Genomic DNA, 20,146 nt, shown 5'->3' on the forward strand with positions numbered 1-20,146 from the left:
GCCAGTCTTGTAACACCCAAGCCTGGTGATTTCTCTGAGGGCAAGAGACCTCCTTACCTTACCACACAGGTGCAGAGCTGCCCAGCTTTACAGCCAGGGCCCTAAGCACTCTGCAGGTCCCTCTGTAGGACAGCCTTTGCCTGGGATCTTCACATATTTTGGGCACTTGGAAAAATGTGCAAGAGTCAAGCTTTCCCCTGTTTTAAGAAAGAGATACTATTGCCTGTGGAGTGTGGTATTATTGTTGTATTAGGTGAGAGTCACTCATCATCAGTGTTCTGATTAATGCTGCCTGCTTATATCATATTTCAAAACATGCAAACAAATCCGTGGCCTTAGCTCCCAGCAGAAGTGGTGTGGATTTGAATGGAGACGGGGAGCCTGGCTTGCAGGAGGGGACCTGCAGACCAGCTCAACCATGCGCTACTGAACAAGTACATCAGGAAGCTTCTTAAGAGTGAAAAGTCCATGTCAGACCCTGCAATTCTCTAGCACTGGACCCAACGGGGATCAGTATCCTTCGTTCCACCGCTCAAACATGGCAGCACCTTCAGGAGGAAGTGGCATTTATTAAGCGAATGGTGAGTAGCATTTGCAATGTATACGAGACACTTATCTTGGATATCGTTTACCAGAAAGGAGGGTATCGATTCTCCACCTCTAGCATGCTAATTCTCAGGAAAGAGTTAAAATTGTAACTGCAGCCTCAAAATCTGCAGCTATTTGCACTTTGTTATTGGGTCAGCAGTTTGCCTGATAAAGGATCCCTGACATCCTCACCTGTAGAGGAAAGTCCAAAGATATCTTCAGAAGGTTTCAGGGTTGTTTGCCAAAAAGCAGAAGTGCAGAATCCCATATAGGGAGGCAGCCTGGGAATACAGGCCAAAAAGGATGTTGTAACATGATGGAGGCCTCTGACTCCCAAGAAGAGAGTCCAAGTCTTGACTCATAACTTTGCAATGCCCCTCAACCATTTGAAACCCCAACTGAAGGATGTCTCCTTTGAGTGACATGAACTGAATCTTGTGCCATAGCTGCACTGCTTCCTGCAAACCCTCTGATGCTGAAGAAAATTACTTGCCTATTATCTTTACTGTTAAAGCCTGGATTTTCTGTGCAGGGGAAGTCCTTATGTTAAAAAAGCAGAGAAAATGCCTTAAGGAGGAGAATGTGCTCAGATTGTGAAGCAGCTGATCTAAAGGCAGCGAGACCCTTAGGGAACCCTGGGCCACAATAGTTGACATTTGAGGCAGGAAATGATGGTTTATTTAACTAACTGAACTGAAAACTGCCAGGGAATTTATACAAGGGAAACAGAATTAGTAAGAGCAGCATTTAGCTAAGACAGATATGAAGGCTAAAACTCCTATGATCGTGGGAAATACTAAGAGATATTTGACATCTGTAAGTGGAAGTGGCCTCTGCTTTGTGATTCATCTAAAAGACAGATCAGGTGGGCAAGGGATCCCCCGAAGGGTGTTCCTGCTTGCTCATCAACACGGCTTCTTGCAGTGCCTGCTGCTTCTCCGCACAGTTTCCCTTCCAGCCACAGACCTGCCTTGAAGTTTCTGAGATATAATAGCACAATTCTGCAACTAGGCTATTCTGCTCCTAAATATGCATGTTTTTTCAAATGCTTCAGTAAAAATACTTTTGAACACATTTCCTAGTTAAAAAGGACCTTTCTGTTCAAATAATGGTGTTTTTTCAGAAGTTTTCTTCACACTTCTTAGCAATATGCAGTAAACACTGGGATTTTTCACTTTCTGTGATAGTGAATGATACCTAGGAGTTTGACTTTGCTAGAGGATCTGGCGACAGACACCAAGGTGGGAGGAGAAAACCTCTCTAAGTCAAACAACTTTAGCAACAGCAAAGGAAGCGGAGAATGGCACAGCACAAAAGCATTCATTATTTGTCAGTTGATACCCAGGGGAAAAAAATCTGTGAGCAGTTTTTGGGTTTCACAAACCAAATCTGACTTTGCCAGAGCCTGGCTGGTCTCAAGGCAGAGATCCTGTAGGTGAAGTGCTTGGTCTATGACCTCCTCCATCTTTGCCCAACAGGGACGTTCCCCATGGCCCCGGTTTCTCTCCTGCGTGTCTCTCCCCCTCCTCCCTCCAGCCCTGCTGAGGGCCAAGGAGTCAGTGGTTTGGGAATCCATTGTCCCAACTGCACTTGAGCCCATCTAACAGGGAAAATGGCAGGTAGCCATCCTTCTGCAGAGCAGTGACCTTCACCTCCTTCTCCAGCCCACTGGGAGAGCAGAGTTCAGTGAACAACAGGCTGGCTGCACTGCTGAAAGCTGTGGCCTTAGGGGAACTAACTTGTTGTTGTTGTTAGGTTTGCTTCCAGCCAGATGGTTCCCGGTCAGCTTCATTGTGCAATTGTACAAATCCTGATGCCAGCACAAATAAGGGGCGATGGAAAAGCCAGCAATGCAGGCAGGGCAGAGGTTTCTTCTCTCAGCGGCTGTGCTGGCTTAGGCCATCCACAAACGCTTGTAGGATGCCTGCTCCAAGAAAAGCTTGATGTGACCCTGTTGAATGTAAAACCCTGTGAGATGATTATTCAGACTCTCCTGCAATTCTGCACAGATCCTAGCATGGGCTTGCTCCTCCCTGTACTGCATTCTGCTCAATTTCTGTGTGCTGCATGCTTTTTAAATATTCACATGGCGCTATCTGGAGGACAGTGCTTCAAAGGGGAATGAGTTTATAACACCAAATCATCTCCTGCTGAGCACCACCAAATTATCACAACCTTGGACAATCGATCGACTGATTTTGTGTTATTTATGTTGCCCGAAAGGCTACATTTCAAAACCTGTAATGCATGCATTGGAAAAGCTGACAACGATTCATTCCACTCAAGATGTTTAATAATGCTGCACAGACCTTGTTTGAAAAGCTTACTTTCAAGGGAGGGAATTTAAGCAACTTCCAGACTAACTTCCTCCTCAGTTACAGTGAACAAAAAGTCTTCAAAATATTTAGAATCTGATTTAAGCTAACAAGTCAAGGAAATAAGTGTTAAAACTCAAACTCCTGCTTGTCGCTGTATTTGTAGTTCATCCAGTGGTAATGAGCCAGATTCTTGCCTAGTGTAAATGGGCATAAATCCACTTAAGCCATGCAAGAATGTTGATTTATGCTTACTACAAATCTGACCTTTATTTTGGTATTTCATGGTAAGCTCCAATCCTCTTTGCACTGCTCATTTATTGGAATGGAATTAGATTTACCAAGGTATGCTCTGACAAAACGGATTGCTTTTCCCTTAAATTTTTGTGCCAGGAATAAAATGGTGATCTATTTCAGTGTAGAATTGTTAATAAGATAGTTTTGTTGAAGGAAAGTCAGAAATGATCATATCATTCATTACAATGCCACACTTTCTTATTTCTCACAATTACACCAAATGAGTACAATATGCTCCAAAATTACAACCTCCTTCTAGGAAATCTGTGATAAATCTACAGAATGAAGGCTGAAATAAGTTTAGCTAACAAGCAATTACATAAAAGCTTAAATATATGAAGCCAAATTATTTGCTGAGCATGTATTGGAATGAGTATACCCTTATGTTTGTTTAACTGAAACTACATTGCTCCAAATGACTTTATGTTCCTTATTTCCAAGTCCACAATCCCTGCACTGAGGCTTAGCACACTGCACAAAGCCAGACTTATCAGAAGATGATAATCGAGAATTTATTTTATTATTTTTAAATATAACATTCTCAATTTTTGACTATGCTAACTGCATGGTAAATACAGCTTATCACTGCAGAGAACCATGATGAGAAAATTGCGTGTGAGATTACACTACTGTGAAGCGCTCAATATGGGGGCTACACTCAAAAGACAGAGTTCATGTAGGAGACAGCAGCCTGTTTGCTAAATTCTGTTTCACATAGGTAACATCTTATGCTGCTGTTTTCAGTCTGCACTAGCTTTTGATTAGCTTCCTGATGATGATTGAAGTGTGAGTTTGCATTGAATTGTTTACAACCTGGCCAGCAGGTAAAGGCTTCTCTAACGTGACTGTACACCCATAGGGATTTGACATAGAAGCATTAAGCTTGGTATGAATGAAGTATGAATAGCAATGCACAAGTGTGAAATCGTCAAGGAACAACAAGAAGGGCACCAAAGGAATAGCACGTGCACCTTCTGAAGGCACCAGGGTCTGGAAAGCCAAGGGCTGCCTCCTGGGTGGATCTCAGACCTACGGTGGAGGCAGTTTTTCTTCAGCTCTGACTCCGAGATCTATACTGGAGCTAGCATGTCTCCACACATGAAAGGAGGAGTGAGAACAGTCTGTGAGAGAAAGTATGCAGTTTAAAATAAAATAAACTTCCCCTTCTATGTGGTTTTGCATTGAACTTTGCTACATTAGCGGAACGCAAGTGAAGGAAACACTCAGGATAGCACTGATCTGATAGAGAGGTGCAGGTTCTTTTGTGCCCTTGATTCTGCAGCTTGTTCCCTGATAATATGCAAAAGAGATTGGATTTGTTAATCTTGGAGGGTGGGGGTACTTGATAATCTGGGCACGAGTTTCTTCAAGGGAGGGAGAGGATGAGATAAAGAGGTGCAGTAGGTAGAGGAGCAGAGTTTCAAGAAACAGTTCATTTTTGGTTGCTTTCATTTGGCAGCTTATTATATTTTTTTTATTTTCATGTGGGATATAGCAGAGATCTGTAAAAACAGCTAGGAGCCTAACTTTCAGGAATGCCATAGCCCCCCAAAACAAAGTAGATCTTTATATCAGGCTCTCAGCACTGTTTGGGAAACAAATCCAAATATGTCTCCAAGTGTTTGAAAAGAATATGCTTTGGCTCCAGAGCAATATGAGAAAAAGTACAATCCATTTGATCTGCTTCAGATGCCACAACCATCTGCAACTGCATGTGGCAAACACGCATTTCTCGGCTTCGCAGGCACATATGATTATTAAGAGCTTCGAATACTTCCAGTAAAATAGATAAACCTTTGGTATGCTCTTTTGGTTGTTTACTTAGCTCTCAGCAGCGTTTCGTGGCAAGATCTCCTCCTGGAAGGCTCGGGCGGGGGGCTCTGCTGAGCCTTTCAGCGCAGAAGACATCGTGTACCGGAGTTGCCTGCGAAGCAGCCGGCGTGAACGCCAGCGGCTGGCACCAGGCAAGGGTCACGGATGCTGGCCTGAACATGCGGCTGTGCAACACCCCCGCCCAGCGCAGGCTTCGGCTGCCGCTGCGCTCAAGCCACGACCGCCACCTGCCGTCATCAACCCAGCCCCGACCCGGGGGGACCCGCGACCCGGGACGGCCCGCAGGGAGTCCGAGGCCCCGGCTCCCCCTGCCCACCAGCCACTGCTCAACGCCGTCGTTTCTAGCGTTGCTCGCAGTTCCCATCTCTTCGGTATGGCTTTGCTCCCAGGTAGAAGGAGCGAACTCCTGTTACCAGCCATAAGAGCAGGCGGCAGTGACACCGCACTGCATCCTTCTGGGGATGCCACCGGCCGCGTGGGATGGGGACGGAGAGGGACGCCTAGTCAAAGTAACTATATAGCCGGCACGTACGCATGTATCTCTGTACGTCCATGTGTGCGCTCACAGCTGCGCAATGGTGCTAACTGTTGCTTTCTATGCAGCTGACATTTTCTCAGAGTTTGTATTCCATGCAAATACTTGGCCTCTTAGTTGGGAGCTTGGATAAAATGCAGACGGGGGTTTTCGTTCGGGGTGGTTTCTAGGGCAGAGAGCTTGCCAGCAATGAATGATGGATCTACTGGAAACCGCTCGCTGAACTGGGGCAGTTGTCTCTCAGTCCAGGTTTTCCTATCTGGGATGCTCTTCCCAGAGGCTCCCGTTTCTCCAGTGATCTAAATCAGCCTAATCCCATCATGGAGGAAAGCCCTTGCTGCTTTGCAATCTGTGTTATTTGTGTTGTTTGCTTTCCTATTAACTCTATACTATCTGGGCACTATGGCTGCTGCTCAATGTTTAAATACTGTTTTTTCCACATTTACAGTAATGGTGATTTTTTTTACTGCCTTCCTTTTAGCAACTTTGGAAAGGAGGTTATTCTTATAAAACAATCCTTTCCTTGCATCTTATTTTCATAATTCTTATGAATATATTGGTTGCTTAAATAGTTCATCCTGCTATATATATATCCTTATGCAATATGATATAGAGAGGTTTTTTGTCTATTTCCCATACACTTATCTTGTTTGATTTTTGACATGTTTAAGCAACAGGCACTTTGAAGATGCTTTAGCTAGCTAAACTATTGAATAATCTAAACAGCTAAATTAAATATAAGTATTTTCTTTTTTTCCATTCTTAATCTTCTTTCTTCTCTGGTTAAGAGAACCCTTTGCAAATACAGCTATTCCACCAGCTGGTGTTATTCAGTATCATTATCCTCACTTTCTGGCAAACTTACTTTTTGTTCATGAGGGTTTTTTTCATGAAGATGTTAGTATTTTCGTAGGTGTCCTGATTTGATAGGTGGTCCACAGGGCCCAGTTCTTCACCCTTGTAATACAGTTCACCCATTGACTTCAGGGTACACTGAATGCTCACAGGCAGTCACAGAGCGCTACACAGCTAACTGCTTGGTGGGGCACAACTGTATTTGTTTGCACTTATCTCTGGACCAGAAAGGTTCACAGCCTTTGTTTAAAGCATGAAGCTGAAAAGTGTCCTAAAAAATCCAAGACAGTTGCTTGAAATCACTTTTAAAGACAAGGGAAGTTTGTTTCTTGGCATCTTAAGTTTGTTTCTGTCCCCACCGTACAGCAATGTAAAAGTGATATTTTGTGATTGCTCTGCATTTGAAATATATGCATTTTAGATGACTGATAATTTTAGATCACGTACAGAGGAATTCACACTCCCTGAGTTTAGTGTGTCTCGTCTGCATTCCTGTGTTAGGAAGCTCTACCCCTTCCGTGACCAGCTGAGCCATTAAACAATGAGCTGCTCGAGTTAAACCTCTCCCTCCATTAAGTACCTAGAAAAGAAATTAGTATCAGTGAGATTACTTTGCCCAGAATAAATCATGTCAAACAAGCTAATTTCCAGCTCTTATTAGGTAACTGCTCCTGTCTGTAGCAGAAAAGCTACAGATGCCAGATATCTTGGTTTTAGAAAGACTTCTAACACTGTCTCACACGACCATCCATCTCACAAGCAAGTCCAGAAAAACATGAATGGATGAATACACAGCTGGGTGTAAATTGGACCCACAGAATATTTAGCAAGAGTATGTTGTTAACTTGGCTGGATGCATTAAGCAGAATGCTGCAGGAGTATCTCCATAACACCAATTTGATATTTTCATTAAATAATTTGGATGGCAGAACAGACAACTTGCTTACTAAACACGCTGGCTGGGAGGGGCAGGAAGTGTTGGAGGATAGGGCTAGGATCTCAATGAACTTGGCAAATTACAGCTGGGGGAAAGAAAGTGATTCAAAGGACGTGCTTTCACTCTCTGCAGAATTACCAACATCACAAATGGAGGTTGTGGAATTACTGATCTGATAGCATCACTGTATAAACAGACTTGGTGGTTAGCAGGGATCACAAACCAAAGGGGAGTCAGCCACACCATTACAAAAAAGGCAAGTATCACTGGGGGCTATAGAAAAAGGAATATCGTTTGCCAGGCAAATGAAGCTATTCTTCTATTATGCTTGGGGCTAGCAAACCTTCAGTTGGAGTATTGTATTCTGCTTTGGCTGGAATAGAGAATTAGAGGTTTTATGAGGAACCATTGGAGGAATTGGATTGGTTTGTTCTAGAGAAAGGGGAAACCCAGTAGGGGGGCCTTAAATATGTGCACTGTATTTCTAAGGGAGAGGGCAATAAACTCATCTCATCTGCTGGAAAATCTCGGTGGGCAACAGAGATCTGGGTTAGATGTTACAAACAGCTTTCTCATGGTGCAGATAAAAAAGAGCAAGAGAGATTACGATGGGGTACAACAGCCTTGGTTTTTGAGTTTTCAAGTGCAGATTGGACAAGTATCTGTCAGAAATCATCTAAATAAAATTGATCCTGCTTTTGGGGTGGGAGGAAGGAGACAATTCCCATCCCTGTTTTTCTGATATTCCTGTTTGGAGCCAAAGGTCATAATTTAGACATCTAAGTTAGATGTCTAAGTTATACATTGTCAATACCAGCTAATTATCATCCCGAGACTCTTGCTTTCCATTTCTATTTAATATATAATTAGGAAAAAAAATCCTAATGGTTAATAATTCAAATCAGAAGCAGTTATAAAGCAGGCTGGCACCACACTGTGCAAACTTGATTTGTTCAAACCTGTGTTTTCCAAGTCCTAGGCTTCTTTTGAGCACATACTGCCAGCTCTGCTAATGTCTAAACGGCTGATGATCTTGAGACCCGTCTGTTGGACATTAGGATGATTCAGTTCATTTAGTAAAGGCCATATTGGAACATCCATTTAATTTACTGCAGAAAGGATGCTGGATGAAAAGGGGAAAGGAAAACTCACAAAAATATTACTCATTCAGAAAATGCTAAAACTCAGGCTCTGAACAGCCTTTGATATTTGACCTCTGCAGATGGCCTGTAATTAAGACTCTAATCCTTTAAACACTTAAACACACTTCACTTAAAGTTAATAGGATTAGTCACATGCTCCAAGTGTGCATGGCTGGGGCGAGAAACTGTTCTTGAGTACAGCTCATTAAAAACTTGCAAGGAAGACACTTTGTGGTGCAATACTGTGTTATGTTTTCTATGTCTTCTAAACAGTTCTAGTCCAAAGTAATTTCCTAATGTGAAGATATTTAATAAAAAATAAAACTTAACCAAGTTCCTGCTTAAAAAGGTATACACAAAAAGAATACACCTATCTGAGCTTTTTCAGAGGCAGAAATTACAGGTTCTTGGGAGATCTGAGAGGAGTTATTCTGGTTTTCTGGAAGATGTAGGTTTAAATTCACTGACTTTTACAATTCTTTCAAAGCAAGTTTGAAATTCAACATGCACAGAATCAGACAGATCAGGGAGTTTCAAAATGAGGAGGAAGCATTTTCTATCTTGGTTTTTATTTAGCAGAAATACCAATTTGGCTTAAAAGCACAAAAGTTGTTTCTTCTTTTGTTGCTGACAGACTAACTGTACTTGGGAATCCTGGCAGGCCTAGTCTGGATCAATTTGTCACATTGTAAATGTATGCAAAGATTATAAAGAGTGAACACGAAGTGATTTAAGATACAGGGAGGACAGAGCTGTAAGCATACACGGCACGGAGGCTCCCATTTGTTGTTGCACATCTGCCAGAAAAACAGACTGCACCACATCAAGGCATTGCACTGACGTGTAACATATGCTAGATCTGGGTTTAAGTGCCATGGGTGCAATCTGGGAATCCTGACACAGCTCAGCGTTGCTTGCTACTGCCCTATAAAATGCCTGCAGCATACATTTACACAGTGCTATTATTTCTCCCATTGGCCCTGACACAGCTGTAAATCCCCTGTGCTGGAGGACATGTGATATCACAGTATTGTCATATACAGGAAAAGGTAACGACTGTGGTTAAAGGTTTCCAAAAAGTGGCATGCAACAAACAACTGCAATGCCATCCCCTGGCCTGGTCGTAACTCCTCTTTTAGATGCAGGGAGAGATTTTCTCCACTCATCTTCAGGATTGCAGTCAGCAGAATGAAGACTGCATTTAGCCAAGTATTCCTGCCAACTCTAACACGGACCAAAGTAAGCAAACATAAAAGCCAAAGAGCAACAATCATCGCTCTGTCAATACTGTTTTGTTATACAGGAATCTGAGTCATACTAAAAGGCCTCTCAAGGAAGGGTGCAGTGGAGATAGATACAAGAAATTCAAGATGGAGCAGGGAAATTCTGGTTAAAGAAACACCACAGCAGCGATGGGGTGGCAGATAAGACTACCAGAAAATGGCATCATATCCTTCTTGGCAGTACCACAGGGGGTAAGAGAATGCCAAAAATGAGAGAAAAATCGGTGAACCACTCACTGCCTGTGAAGAGAGACTGACTAAAAGATCTTAAAATTAAAAAATACTTAAAAATTTAAAGAAAGTAATAATATAAAGAGGGCAGAAACCAGAAGAGGTGATCTAGGTCTGAGTCAGAAGTAAAAAGTCAGTGCAGTGCCTTATGGAGATGAGAATTAAAAGGGGAAGAGAGAAAGATTAAGTTCTTACAGGACAAGGGGTTAAACCAGGATTGTGGCCCAAGAGAAAGCAGTGGGAGATCAGGAGGAGTGTCTACCCTGCACAGAGAGATGCCATGCAGAGATACCAGAGCAAGCATTACAGAAACAACTGCAGATCTCCTGTAGTTCAAGAACTACAAAAGCCATGCCAGTTAACTGATGCAGTGCCTCACTCCAATAAATTGTCCTGTCCCTCCCCTCAATTAGGGCCACACTGGGTGTCTTTACACCAGGCTGCAACATGGCTTATAGCTACACCTAGAAGGGAATTTCAGATATGGAAAAAATAAAGTGAGGGCAGCGAAGGGGCAAAGGGAGACTGGAAAAGGCAGGAACCAGGAGGAACTGAAAGTGAAGAGTGGTCAAGTAATAGCAATGTCAAAGAAAAATTTATGTTAAAGAAGGATAACATAAAGAAAAAAGAGCTTCCTTTCAGTGCCCAGGTTTCTATGAGAAGCAGTGGGGAATAGAGGAATTTTTGTCAGATGGATCTCAGATAACAGGAAAAGAGCCGACAACGGATGCAAGGGAAGTGTCTTCAGTCAGCTGGTTCCTTGCACAATTTTCTGGGTTGTCAGAGGCTTGGAAATATATTTGAACACAGACAAACAACATTTCGTTCGGCCACTCAGAAGGTCAGTGTTGCTCCTGGGAGCCCTGTTTACCAGGTGGTGCTCACGCTGCCAGGACCGTACTGCTGCTCTAACTGTGACAGCCCTAGAAGCCAAGCGCCGTTTTCCAAGCCTCGATATGCCAAGAAAGATGGCTGGGGAAACTTTAATACGTATTCCTCCTTTGTTACAGGATTTCTGCTCGGCCACCCGTCCCCTCAGCGGCCGACGGGGGCGGGGGTCAGGGAGCCTTTTCCCCTTCAACACCCCACAAACCCCACCGCCACCGAAACACCAAGGGCTGCTGTTTAAAAAAAAAAAATAAATAAATAAAAGAGACAAATAAAGTTAGGCAGCGGCAGCGTGCGCTGATGTGCTGACACGCCTCCGCGCCGAGGCCAGGGGGCCGACCGGGCGCTTCTCCGGGCGAAACCCAGGCGCGCCAGGGCCCGAGGGGACCGAACGGGGCATCGGCGGCGCCAGCTGCTGGCGGAGGGCCGCGGACAGGGCGGGGGCGGCCCCGCCGGCCCTTATTAGGCCGCCCCGGCCGCGGCCCGGTGCCCCGCCGTTCCCCCGGGGCTCCCGCGGAGGCGCCGGCGGCCGCCCCTCCCCCCAGCCGCCCTCCCTCTCCAACGGACGCGTTTCCTGAGGCGAGGGGGCTCGTCACAAGGGAAGTGACGCGCGGGCGGTGTGACGCCGGCGCGAGGCGAGGTGATATAAAGGGTACGCGGCGGCGGCCGGAAGCGAGCGGGGCCGAGCGGCGGGGCTCGGCTCGGCGGGGCTCGGCTCGGCTCGGCGGGGCGGGCGGGCGGGCGCGGAGGGGAGCGGGGAGGAGCAGGGCGGCCGCCTCGCCGCCCCCGTCCCCGAGACAGCCATGGATTTCCGCAATATTCTCGTGATGGCCTCGGAGCAGCAGGGGCTGAACTCGGTGCCGGTGAGCTCGGGGGCGGCTGGGGCTGTTGGCGGAGGGGGGGGGGGGGGGGGGAAGAAGCGTGAGGCCGAGGCACGGCGACCGTTACAGCCCGGCTGCCCGCACTCCCGTGCCCCCCCCGCCGCGCTCGGGGCGGGGCGGTTCCCCGGGCCGTACGGGGGCTGGCGGGCCCGGCCGCCCCGCGCTCCCCTCACGGGGCCGGCGTCGAAGGTCCTGCTTGGGCCTCTGCCCCGGGCCTCGGCCCCCGCCTGGGAACCCGCCCGAGGAAGCCGGTTTAAGGGCCTGGCTGGCACTGGCGGAGCCTGCCCGGCCGGCCCGAGACCTGGGCCGGGCCTTTCGGCTCGCCGTCGGGAGGTACTCGCTTTCGGTTGGGGGCTGGAGAAGCGTCTGCGTGCCGGGGCGGGGGGGCGAAGCGGGGCTCCTTCTGTCAACAGGTCTCGGTAGGCTTGGAGCTGGGAAGGGGCAGCCGGGGTTTGCGCCTTCTGGTCGCTGAAAACACCGAGATCCTGAGAGCAAAGGCTGTGGTGCGGGGGAAGGCAGTGGTTGTGGTGGTTAAAAGTCGGATAAGTCCTTTTGTTTGCTCTGAAAACAGAAGTCTGCCACGTCGGAGACCAAGAATGACAAGTTTTGGATGAATGTGCTGCGTTGTCCAATACCTTTGTATCCATTGCTAAGGAATACCCTGCAATGACTATGTGGGGATGATTGGTGAAAGGCATTTGGTTTATTCTGAATATTACTCTAAAGTCTGTATTTCAGCAATTTGTATTTTAACTCAGGCTATCAGTTTTATGTTGATTCAGTATGAAATAACCCACTTATTTGGCTGAATGAAGCCTGGCAGTGGGAAGGGCCTGTGGCTTCTTGGTACATCAGTGTACTGGTCCTGCCAAAGGAATGGAAACCCAAATTCTAAGTCATGTGTGTGCTTGTTTGGATAAAAAAATATTTTCTTTTCAGCAGCCACCAGCTAGGGAAACACTTTTCCTGTCTGTTCTTTAACCGAGTGCCAAAGTTCTGTGTTTCAATGATTAGCTTGCTTAAACCAGCATAAATGAGAGGGGTAGTTGTTTTTAGCATAAACTACGGGAAAACCAGAAAAAGCGTACTCTTTACTTCTGACACTGCTGAAATGGAGATGATGTAGAATTGAGAGTATCTCAGTTTCTCTATGTCACTAGCAAAACTTTGGAAATGTTCACCAATATTGCGACCAATTGATAATATGGACCAACCACGTGGTAGATAACGTGTAATTCATCAGCTTCCATTGTAGTTTAAAAATCTTTTAAAGTGTACTCTTTAATATTTAGCCTGATTTAATTTATCTCTGACTCTACATAGAAATCTGGTTTGTAACATAAATATGAAAATATCACATACATAAATACTTGAATATATTTAAATGCCTGTTTTGTGGCTCTTAAAACAAGCTGTTCTACTAAATAGTCATTGGGTTATTGTAGTTCTTACTTTAGATGTTTAAAACTTTTTTACTTTCTTAGTTTTCTCATGCAGCTTTAATGTATGGTACCACTATTTTTTTCTCACAAATAGTTATAAACCATAATGATGAGTTGATGAAATATCTGCCATGTTCTCTATTGCAGATATGGTAGTGGAGGGAGGCAATCCTACTCGTGCAATGGATGAGGGTTTTGTTACTCTTTTTAGAAAAGGCAGGATTAGGATTTGCTTACCTGATTAACTCATGGAGCGAGAGTGCAATTCAATCCATAGCTGAAGCAGGTTGGTTTCCTGCCATTCTAGCACGTTAGCAGTGCAGCTTTTAACTGTAAAGTTGGCCTCGGTCTCTGAGCAAAAGTGAAGCTGAACTTGGCACTGCTTGAGGTTATCTGCAGCTTTTAGGCTTCAGAAGAAGGCCTATGGAGGTTTTCTGATCAATGGACATCAAAGTAACTCCACTAGATTAAAGCTAGTACATAAAATATGTTCATGTAAGAAGAATATTATTAATCTTAAACACTTTTATTAAAAATACCATACAGACAAATTACAAAATTTACTGGTATGTAACGTTAACAGGTTTCCAGAAATGTTAGTGCCTGCATTAATCAGCATATATCCTGAATTTGCCTTTGAGAGTTTAAAATAAACTTTGCAGTGCACTAAACTAAAAATTCCATGTCTATTGTAATGAAAAAGAGTAACATGCACAAGTAGTGTATATATATACATGTATCAAAAGTAGAAACTATAGAAAAACTCTATTTAAGAAATAATGTGGTCTTGTAGCATAAGAGGGACCTGCACAAAAAAGGTATTGCATCATGTCCCTGTAAAAACTGCTCTGCTTGTTCATCTCCCTATGGAAATCCAGATTCAAAAGGAACATTGCTGAGATCAGCCTTTCAGTGCCCTATTAGTTGCATCAGGGTTTGTTTCTAAAAAACCCAGTACATATATGAACTAGTGTATAAACTATTAATGATGTGCTGCTAATAATCTTCATAGCAGTTGCTGAAAAGAGCCCTGGTTTTTCTCACATAATGTTCCATAGGGGCTTCAGTATTGTGTGTATGTATCATGTTACATGGGTTCATATTAGCAGTTCATTAGATTTCCAATGTGATCTTGCTTTGATTAGACTTGATACCAGTTACGAGCTTTAATGTTGATTCCAGTCAGATTTAAATACTTTCTATGTTGCTCTTTTCTCTTTCTGGTGAAATTGGTATACTCTGTTATGCTGCAAGTTTTACGTGACATAATGGATGTAGTGAAGCACTTAAAGGTGTTTGTAGGGAAGATATTCTTAAAAGTATGAAGTTGTATTGCAGGTTTTTTTAAAAAACACTGAGCATAGTTGGAACCAAGTCATTCTTCTATTTCACCTTGTTTCTGTTGTCGTTAATAATTTATTAGAAATGAGCTCATGTAGCTCCCTACTCCTGTTAACTGAGGCTAAATCTTTGGTGTACCGAACTTGCAAAAAATCTGATACAGAATAGCATTTAACCACAAAGAGGTGACCCAAGACTGAAACAGCTTGTCGTCCACGTCAGCACTTGCTGAAGTCTCATTTTAAGTCAGGCTGATACATAGTGAGTATGAATTGTTCCAAAATAGCCTCCAGTAAGGTTGACGGATACAGGTAGAAATTAGGTATTTGCAAAGTAAACCAGTAGCAAAACCCCAGAGTTTGTTCAGAGGACCCTGTGTGTTACAGAGCCTGCCCATGAAATTGTAATCTACAAACTATTGAACGTTTGTCCCATCTGCAAGAGAAGGCCTGCAAGAGAAACATGGAGAATGGCTGTGAAGTACAGATTGCTGCCACAGAATCAGACTCCTATTCAATTGGTGTACATGCATTTATTACATGGTTAAAACTTGTCTCAAAGCAGGGCGTAGAAATGCTTTGTTTTATCTCAGCATCCACATGAGGAGAACTGCAAGATATGCAATGTAAAAAGTTGGCAAGGAGCGAGGAGGGCTTTTACTCTCAACTTGGCTGAACTTGATAGTTAAGTTCCAGGCACTTGCAAACATGGACTAAAACGTGTAAAACTTTAAGCTTTTCTATTCCTGGTCTCTCTTTTTGCATAAGCAGATGAAAATGGGGACCACAATACCACTACAGAAAGGAAAGCATGAAGTATGCTTTTTAATTTTTTTTTTTTTTACTGTGTGAAACAACATTTAACAGAAGAAATTTCAGCATTTTTTTCAGCTGGTGGTTCAGCTTGGGTGTTGTGACAGCAGTTGCAAAATCTTAAGAAAATTATTTTTGCATTATTAGGAGTAAAATATATGACCCTGTTAAATTGGTTATGGGAGACGAGAACAGTATGAGCTGACAGTTAAAATACTCTTATCACTAAAGCCTTTCTCTTGGTAGGGGTTGTTAGTACCTGAAGAGAATCAAAAAAATTTAAGCGTGCTTGGTAACTACCATTTACTTTGTCATAACTAGATATTGATAACAGCAGTTGAGAAAGAGCATTATGTGCACATATTCTAAGAAAGTCTAACTGCAGAGTGAGCTGCTGGTAACCCCAGCATAGTGTCTGCAGAGTGGACAGTGATAAGACTGTAGCAGAGGCCTTGGAAGTACCCACACAGGATGATAGCAGAGGCCCCTGGGCAGTTAACACAAATGACCACTTACAATTTGGAAAGTTGCCTTTTGAGGAACTAGGGCGATTAGGGCATTGTGAGAGGAGTGACACAAACAAGGATGTGTGTGTGGCTTAACTAGGTGAATGAACCATTACTGATGTTATCAGAAAGTTATACCTTGAAGAATATTTAGGGGGAAATGGGGGACTTCCCATTGGAGAAGGCTACACGTCTCCATGAATGGTAAGAAAGAACAGAAGTGTTGTAACATTGTACAGGGGTCACAACTTGCTCCTGAAAAACAAGCAAAAAAAAAAACAAACCCCACCCTGTGAGAACCTCTGCAAGTTGCCCATACTAGATAGTACAAGTGGAATTGTCTTTATGTAGTGCATGCAAGCTGATAGCAAAATTAGTTGCACAGGTGTTCTACTTGAGAATCAGGTTTGGCAGAATTGATCACTCATACCTTGCATCGCTACGTGTGTAAATATTGATCATCATTAAAGCCGATACTACTTCTGTTGCTTGTGTCTGGGTCTAGTATTTGGTCTAGCCATTTTGAGGCTTCATTTGGATGCCACAAAGTTTACAATTATTTTATAAAATCTGTTTTACAGTGCAAGATTTGGCACTTGAATGCCGACATCAAAATAGGTGCAACTGTATGAGGATCGTGTGCCACATTTTAAAGAAAGCCAGTGATTTAAGAGCAGAACCTTGGTTGCAGATTACACAGTTAAATTTGTGACCTGGAGCTCGCCTGCTGGGTACTAGACACTGACACTCTGTATTTGAGGGATGGATGTCTTATTTATATGTATATGAACTATATCTGATTGTATTGGGTCTGGCTGAGATGGAGTTAATTCTCCTCATAGCAGCCCTTATAGCGCTGTGCTCTGCATTGATAGCTAGAAAGGTGTTGATAACACATCGGTGTTTTGGCCACTGTTGAGCAGTGCTGGCACAGCATCAAGGCTGTCTCTCCAACATTTTTGCCCCCCTCAATGGCAGGCTGGGGCTGGGCAAGATCTCAGGAGGGGACATAGCCAGGACAGCTGACCTAAACTAGCCAAAGAGATATTCCATACCATATGACATCAGCTCAGATACAAAGGCTAAGTAAAGGGAGATGGAAGGGGGCATTTTTGTCTTCTGGAGCAGCCACTATGTGTACTGAAACCCTGCTTCCCAGGAAGTGGCCAGACATGGCTTGCTGATGGGAAGTAGAGAACAACATAATTTGTTTTTCTTTGCTTATGTGTGTGACCTTTGTTATCACTTTATTAAACTGTCCTTATCTTGACCCATGACCCTTTTGTTACATTTTCTCTCCCCTATCCAGCTGAGGAAGGGGGAATGATAGAGCTGCTTTTGTGGGCACCTGGCACCCAGACAGGGTCAACCTACCATACTGATACATATGTCTCACAAGTCAGCATGCATGTGTATGAATGTATAGGCACATACAGCCTGGTGGGTTGTTTTATTTGCCATATTAATACCAATCTTTTTTAATTAATCTTTTTGGTTTGAGGTATGCTTTTCAGAGAAGAATCTGCTGCTTTGTCAGCCATGTAACTTCATATGCTAGATAGCCTACTGAAACAGTTTATTCTGGCTGTAAGTGGCAAACAAGTAAGATTTTGCACTGTAATGGACTTTCCACCATACTCTTAAAATACCATTATGAAACAAAATTCATGGGTACTTCTTAAGGTCCAAACCTCCCTGTAGGGGAAACAGACTATTCAGAGTTCCCCAAAATAAAACTCAATAGCAATGAAGTTACTATTAAGCAGGCATCCTTTATTACAGTGTTGGGCAGCACTGGGGATGAGTCCACCATGAGTGCTCCAACGATTGGGCAAACCTTTAGAGATTATATACATTAAAGTTATACATACTCATAGAATTTCTGAGAACTCATTAATACATGTAAATGTCTGATCCACATGCGCAGTCTACTTCTTTTGGTGGTCTTTTGGGGTCCTCTGGTGGTCTTTGATAGTCTTAATCACTTGTCTGCTAGTTGACCTCTTCCTTGGAATCTGCACAGTGGCACATTTTACATGTTTGGATAGCTTAACCTAAAGAATGTTTGTGGGCTACTCTACTCTTCCTTGATTAACATACTTTTGATGCAAACCATACTGACAAACCAAGCTAATTTATCTGAAAAAGGGCTTAAGGTCATTATCTTCTCAGGAAACAGAAGGAGTCATAACCTTTATTTACAACATCTCCTTGTCCTTGGAGCTTTAACCCTTTCAGTTAGTCAGATTCAGTTATTGGGTAGGTAGTTATGGCACAGTTTGCAGAGATTAAGGTAAAAAATGAGAAACCTCAGGAGAAACACTACTTACTGATAGGAAAAGACTTATCATTTCATGAGGGTACACAGTTGAAGACAGATACTTCCGCAGTCTTTACTTTTTCCTTTGGGTAAAGCAGTGCCCAGTTTGTGTATCTCAGCAGTATTCAGTTAGAGCTGTCACTCAGAGCTGCCCAGAGAGATAATCAGTGTTTACAACTTGAGTAGTGCAGTGTTCTGGTAATGGCTTGACCTGCTGTCTTCTAAAGGCTAAACATTTCTGTTTCTCTGTTGATTTAACCAACTTGGCAATAGCTATGAAAAGCCGGAATATCACAGCTGCTGCTTGGATGATAAAGTAGTGACATGCCCTGGCTTATTTTGTCCGATTTACCTGAAGTCTGATGCATGTTCATTTGCAGTGTATGTAAAACTTCATCAGTGCTTGTGGAACATATGCATGGTTCAGTGCTTTTAAAAAGACTAAAGCTGATTATTTTAGGTGATTTCTAAATGGTGAACAAAACTTTTATCAACATTAGTAGTGATTCACAGTACAGAAAATGGGTATTCATTTATGAATCATTTAGCTACGTTTGCAGTTGTTAGTCAATATCAAGAAATGCTACTGATAGGAAGACTTTTAAATCTTGAGTTTTGCACAGTTTGCCATACTAGTGGCAGTGAGAAAACAGCATGTCTGTCAAGCTGCTTTACAAACCTGCTCCTGGACAGGACTGTTGGTCGTAGTGCAGCAAAACAAAGCCTGAAAGCTGCTTCCCCATCACTTTAATTCTTTATAAGGCTTCCTAACAGGATACATCAATCTACGTTTGTCTCTGCTGTTTAGCAGTTTTCAAAGGTGCTCCTTAGGTGTACAACTCTTTTGGAATCATAGAATCATTTAGGTTGGAAAAGACCCTTAAGAGCAAGTTCAACCATATCCTCTGTTTGAAAATCCTCTATTTTGTCTGTTTTTAAAAACTGTGTAGAAATTGAATAATTAAACCAAGCTTTGCCAAATTAGGTTACCAATGGCAAAACATGACATGTTTAACTTTGCAAGTAAGAGAAGTTACATTGACATTATACTAACACAAGTATACTACAGAGTACCTCAAATTGTTTCTAAGGTACTAATTTGCTTCATCCTTTTTCTGAAAGGATTTTCACTGATAATACATGGATTGCTTTGCCTCTCTTATCTGTTCTGATTTAGATGGAGCATGCCAGATTACTTTGGGCCACTGAGTCATGGGCTACATTTGAGCAAAAATTGAGAGACAATACTGCATCATGGTTTGGATTTCCTGAACAGTTAGATCTTAGAATACTTTTGGTGTAAACAACACAAGTTGGGGAGGGAAGGATCTCGGCTTCCCAGAAGAGAGGGGCCCAGCTCCAGCTATCTGCTTATCCTTTAAATAGTCCTATCTATGATGATCAGTTGTAATAACTTCAATTTTAAGTACCAAAAATTGTTCAGAGTTGGAACTTCTCCAAGTGATAAGGATTTACAAAATCAGTTCTCAGCTTGTGATAAATTCTCTTACGCAAATGTAAATCTCAGTAAATGTGGTAGGCCTTTAATGTGATGAGGCAACATGTCAGGTTTTACTACTGCAACATATGTGGATGGTGTGTCTTTGTAATTTTGTTTTAGTCATTTTTCTTAGAAATCACTAAAGGCGACTACAAATAGCTGGTATTGTAGCTGCCCTTCTTGGAGCCAGTTTTGGCTGCATTTTACGAATGAATCTCTGAACCTTGCTTCTTAGTGCATGTATATATACAAGCTGATGTATGAGTTTGCATTTAGTAATTAAAGTAATTCAAGGATCTATCCATGTGCTGCTGTTTCAATGAATCAGAAATTAGAATGAAGGCTGCCATTGGATGATATTGAAATCTATAGGGAGTTATGCTACTAGCTTGCCTGATTATTGCTTCTAAAACATTTGGATGTAGGTATCTTTACCAGA

At 43.1% G+C, this 20,146-nt stretch overlaps 1 protein-coding gene across 3 annotated transcripts in view; it reads left to right on the forward strand.

Moving 5' to 3' along the window:
* Positions 1-11,516: 11,516 nt before the first annotated feature.
* UEVLD (UEV and lactate/malate dehyrogenase domains) overlaps positions 11,517-20,146 on the forward strand; it is a 51,902-nt gene continuing 43,272 nt past the window's right edge. For 2 of the 3 annotated variants that reach the window (XM_075047943.1, XM_075047942.1), the window contains exon 1: positions 11,626-11,767. In XM_075047943.1, the coding sequence (XP_074904044.1) occupies positions 11,708-11,767 (60 nt within the window). In that variant the 5' untranslated portion in view covers positions 11,626-11,707. Of the gene's footprint in view, positions 11,557-11,625; positions 11,768-20,146 lie in introns of those variants that run through there. The other variant, XM_075047944.1, reaches the window with a different exon arrangement.

Source organism: Buteo buteo, chromosome 16, assembly GCF_964188355.1.
Source record: "Buteo buteo chromosome 16, bButBut1.hap1.1, whole genome shotgun sequence".
NCBI classification, from domain to species: Eukaryota; Metazoa; Chordata; class Aves; order Accipitriformes; family Accipitridae; genus Buteo; species Buteo buteo.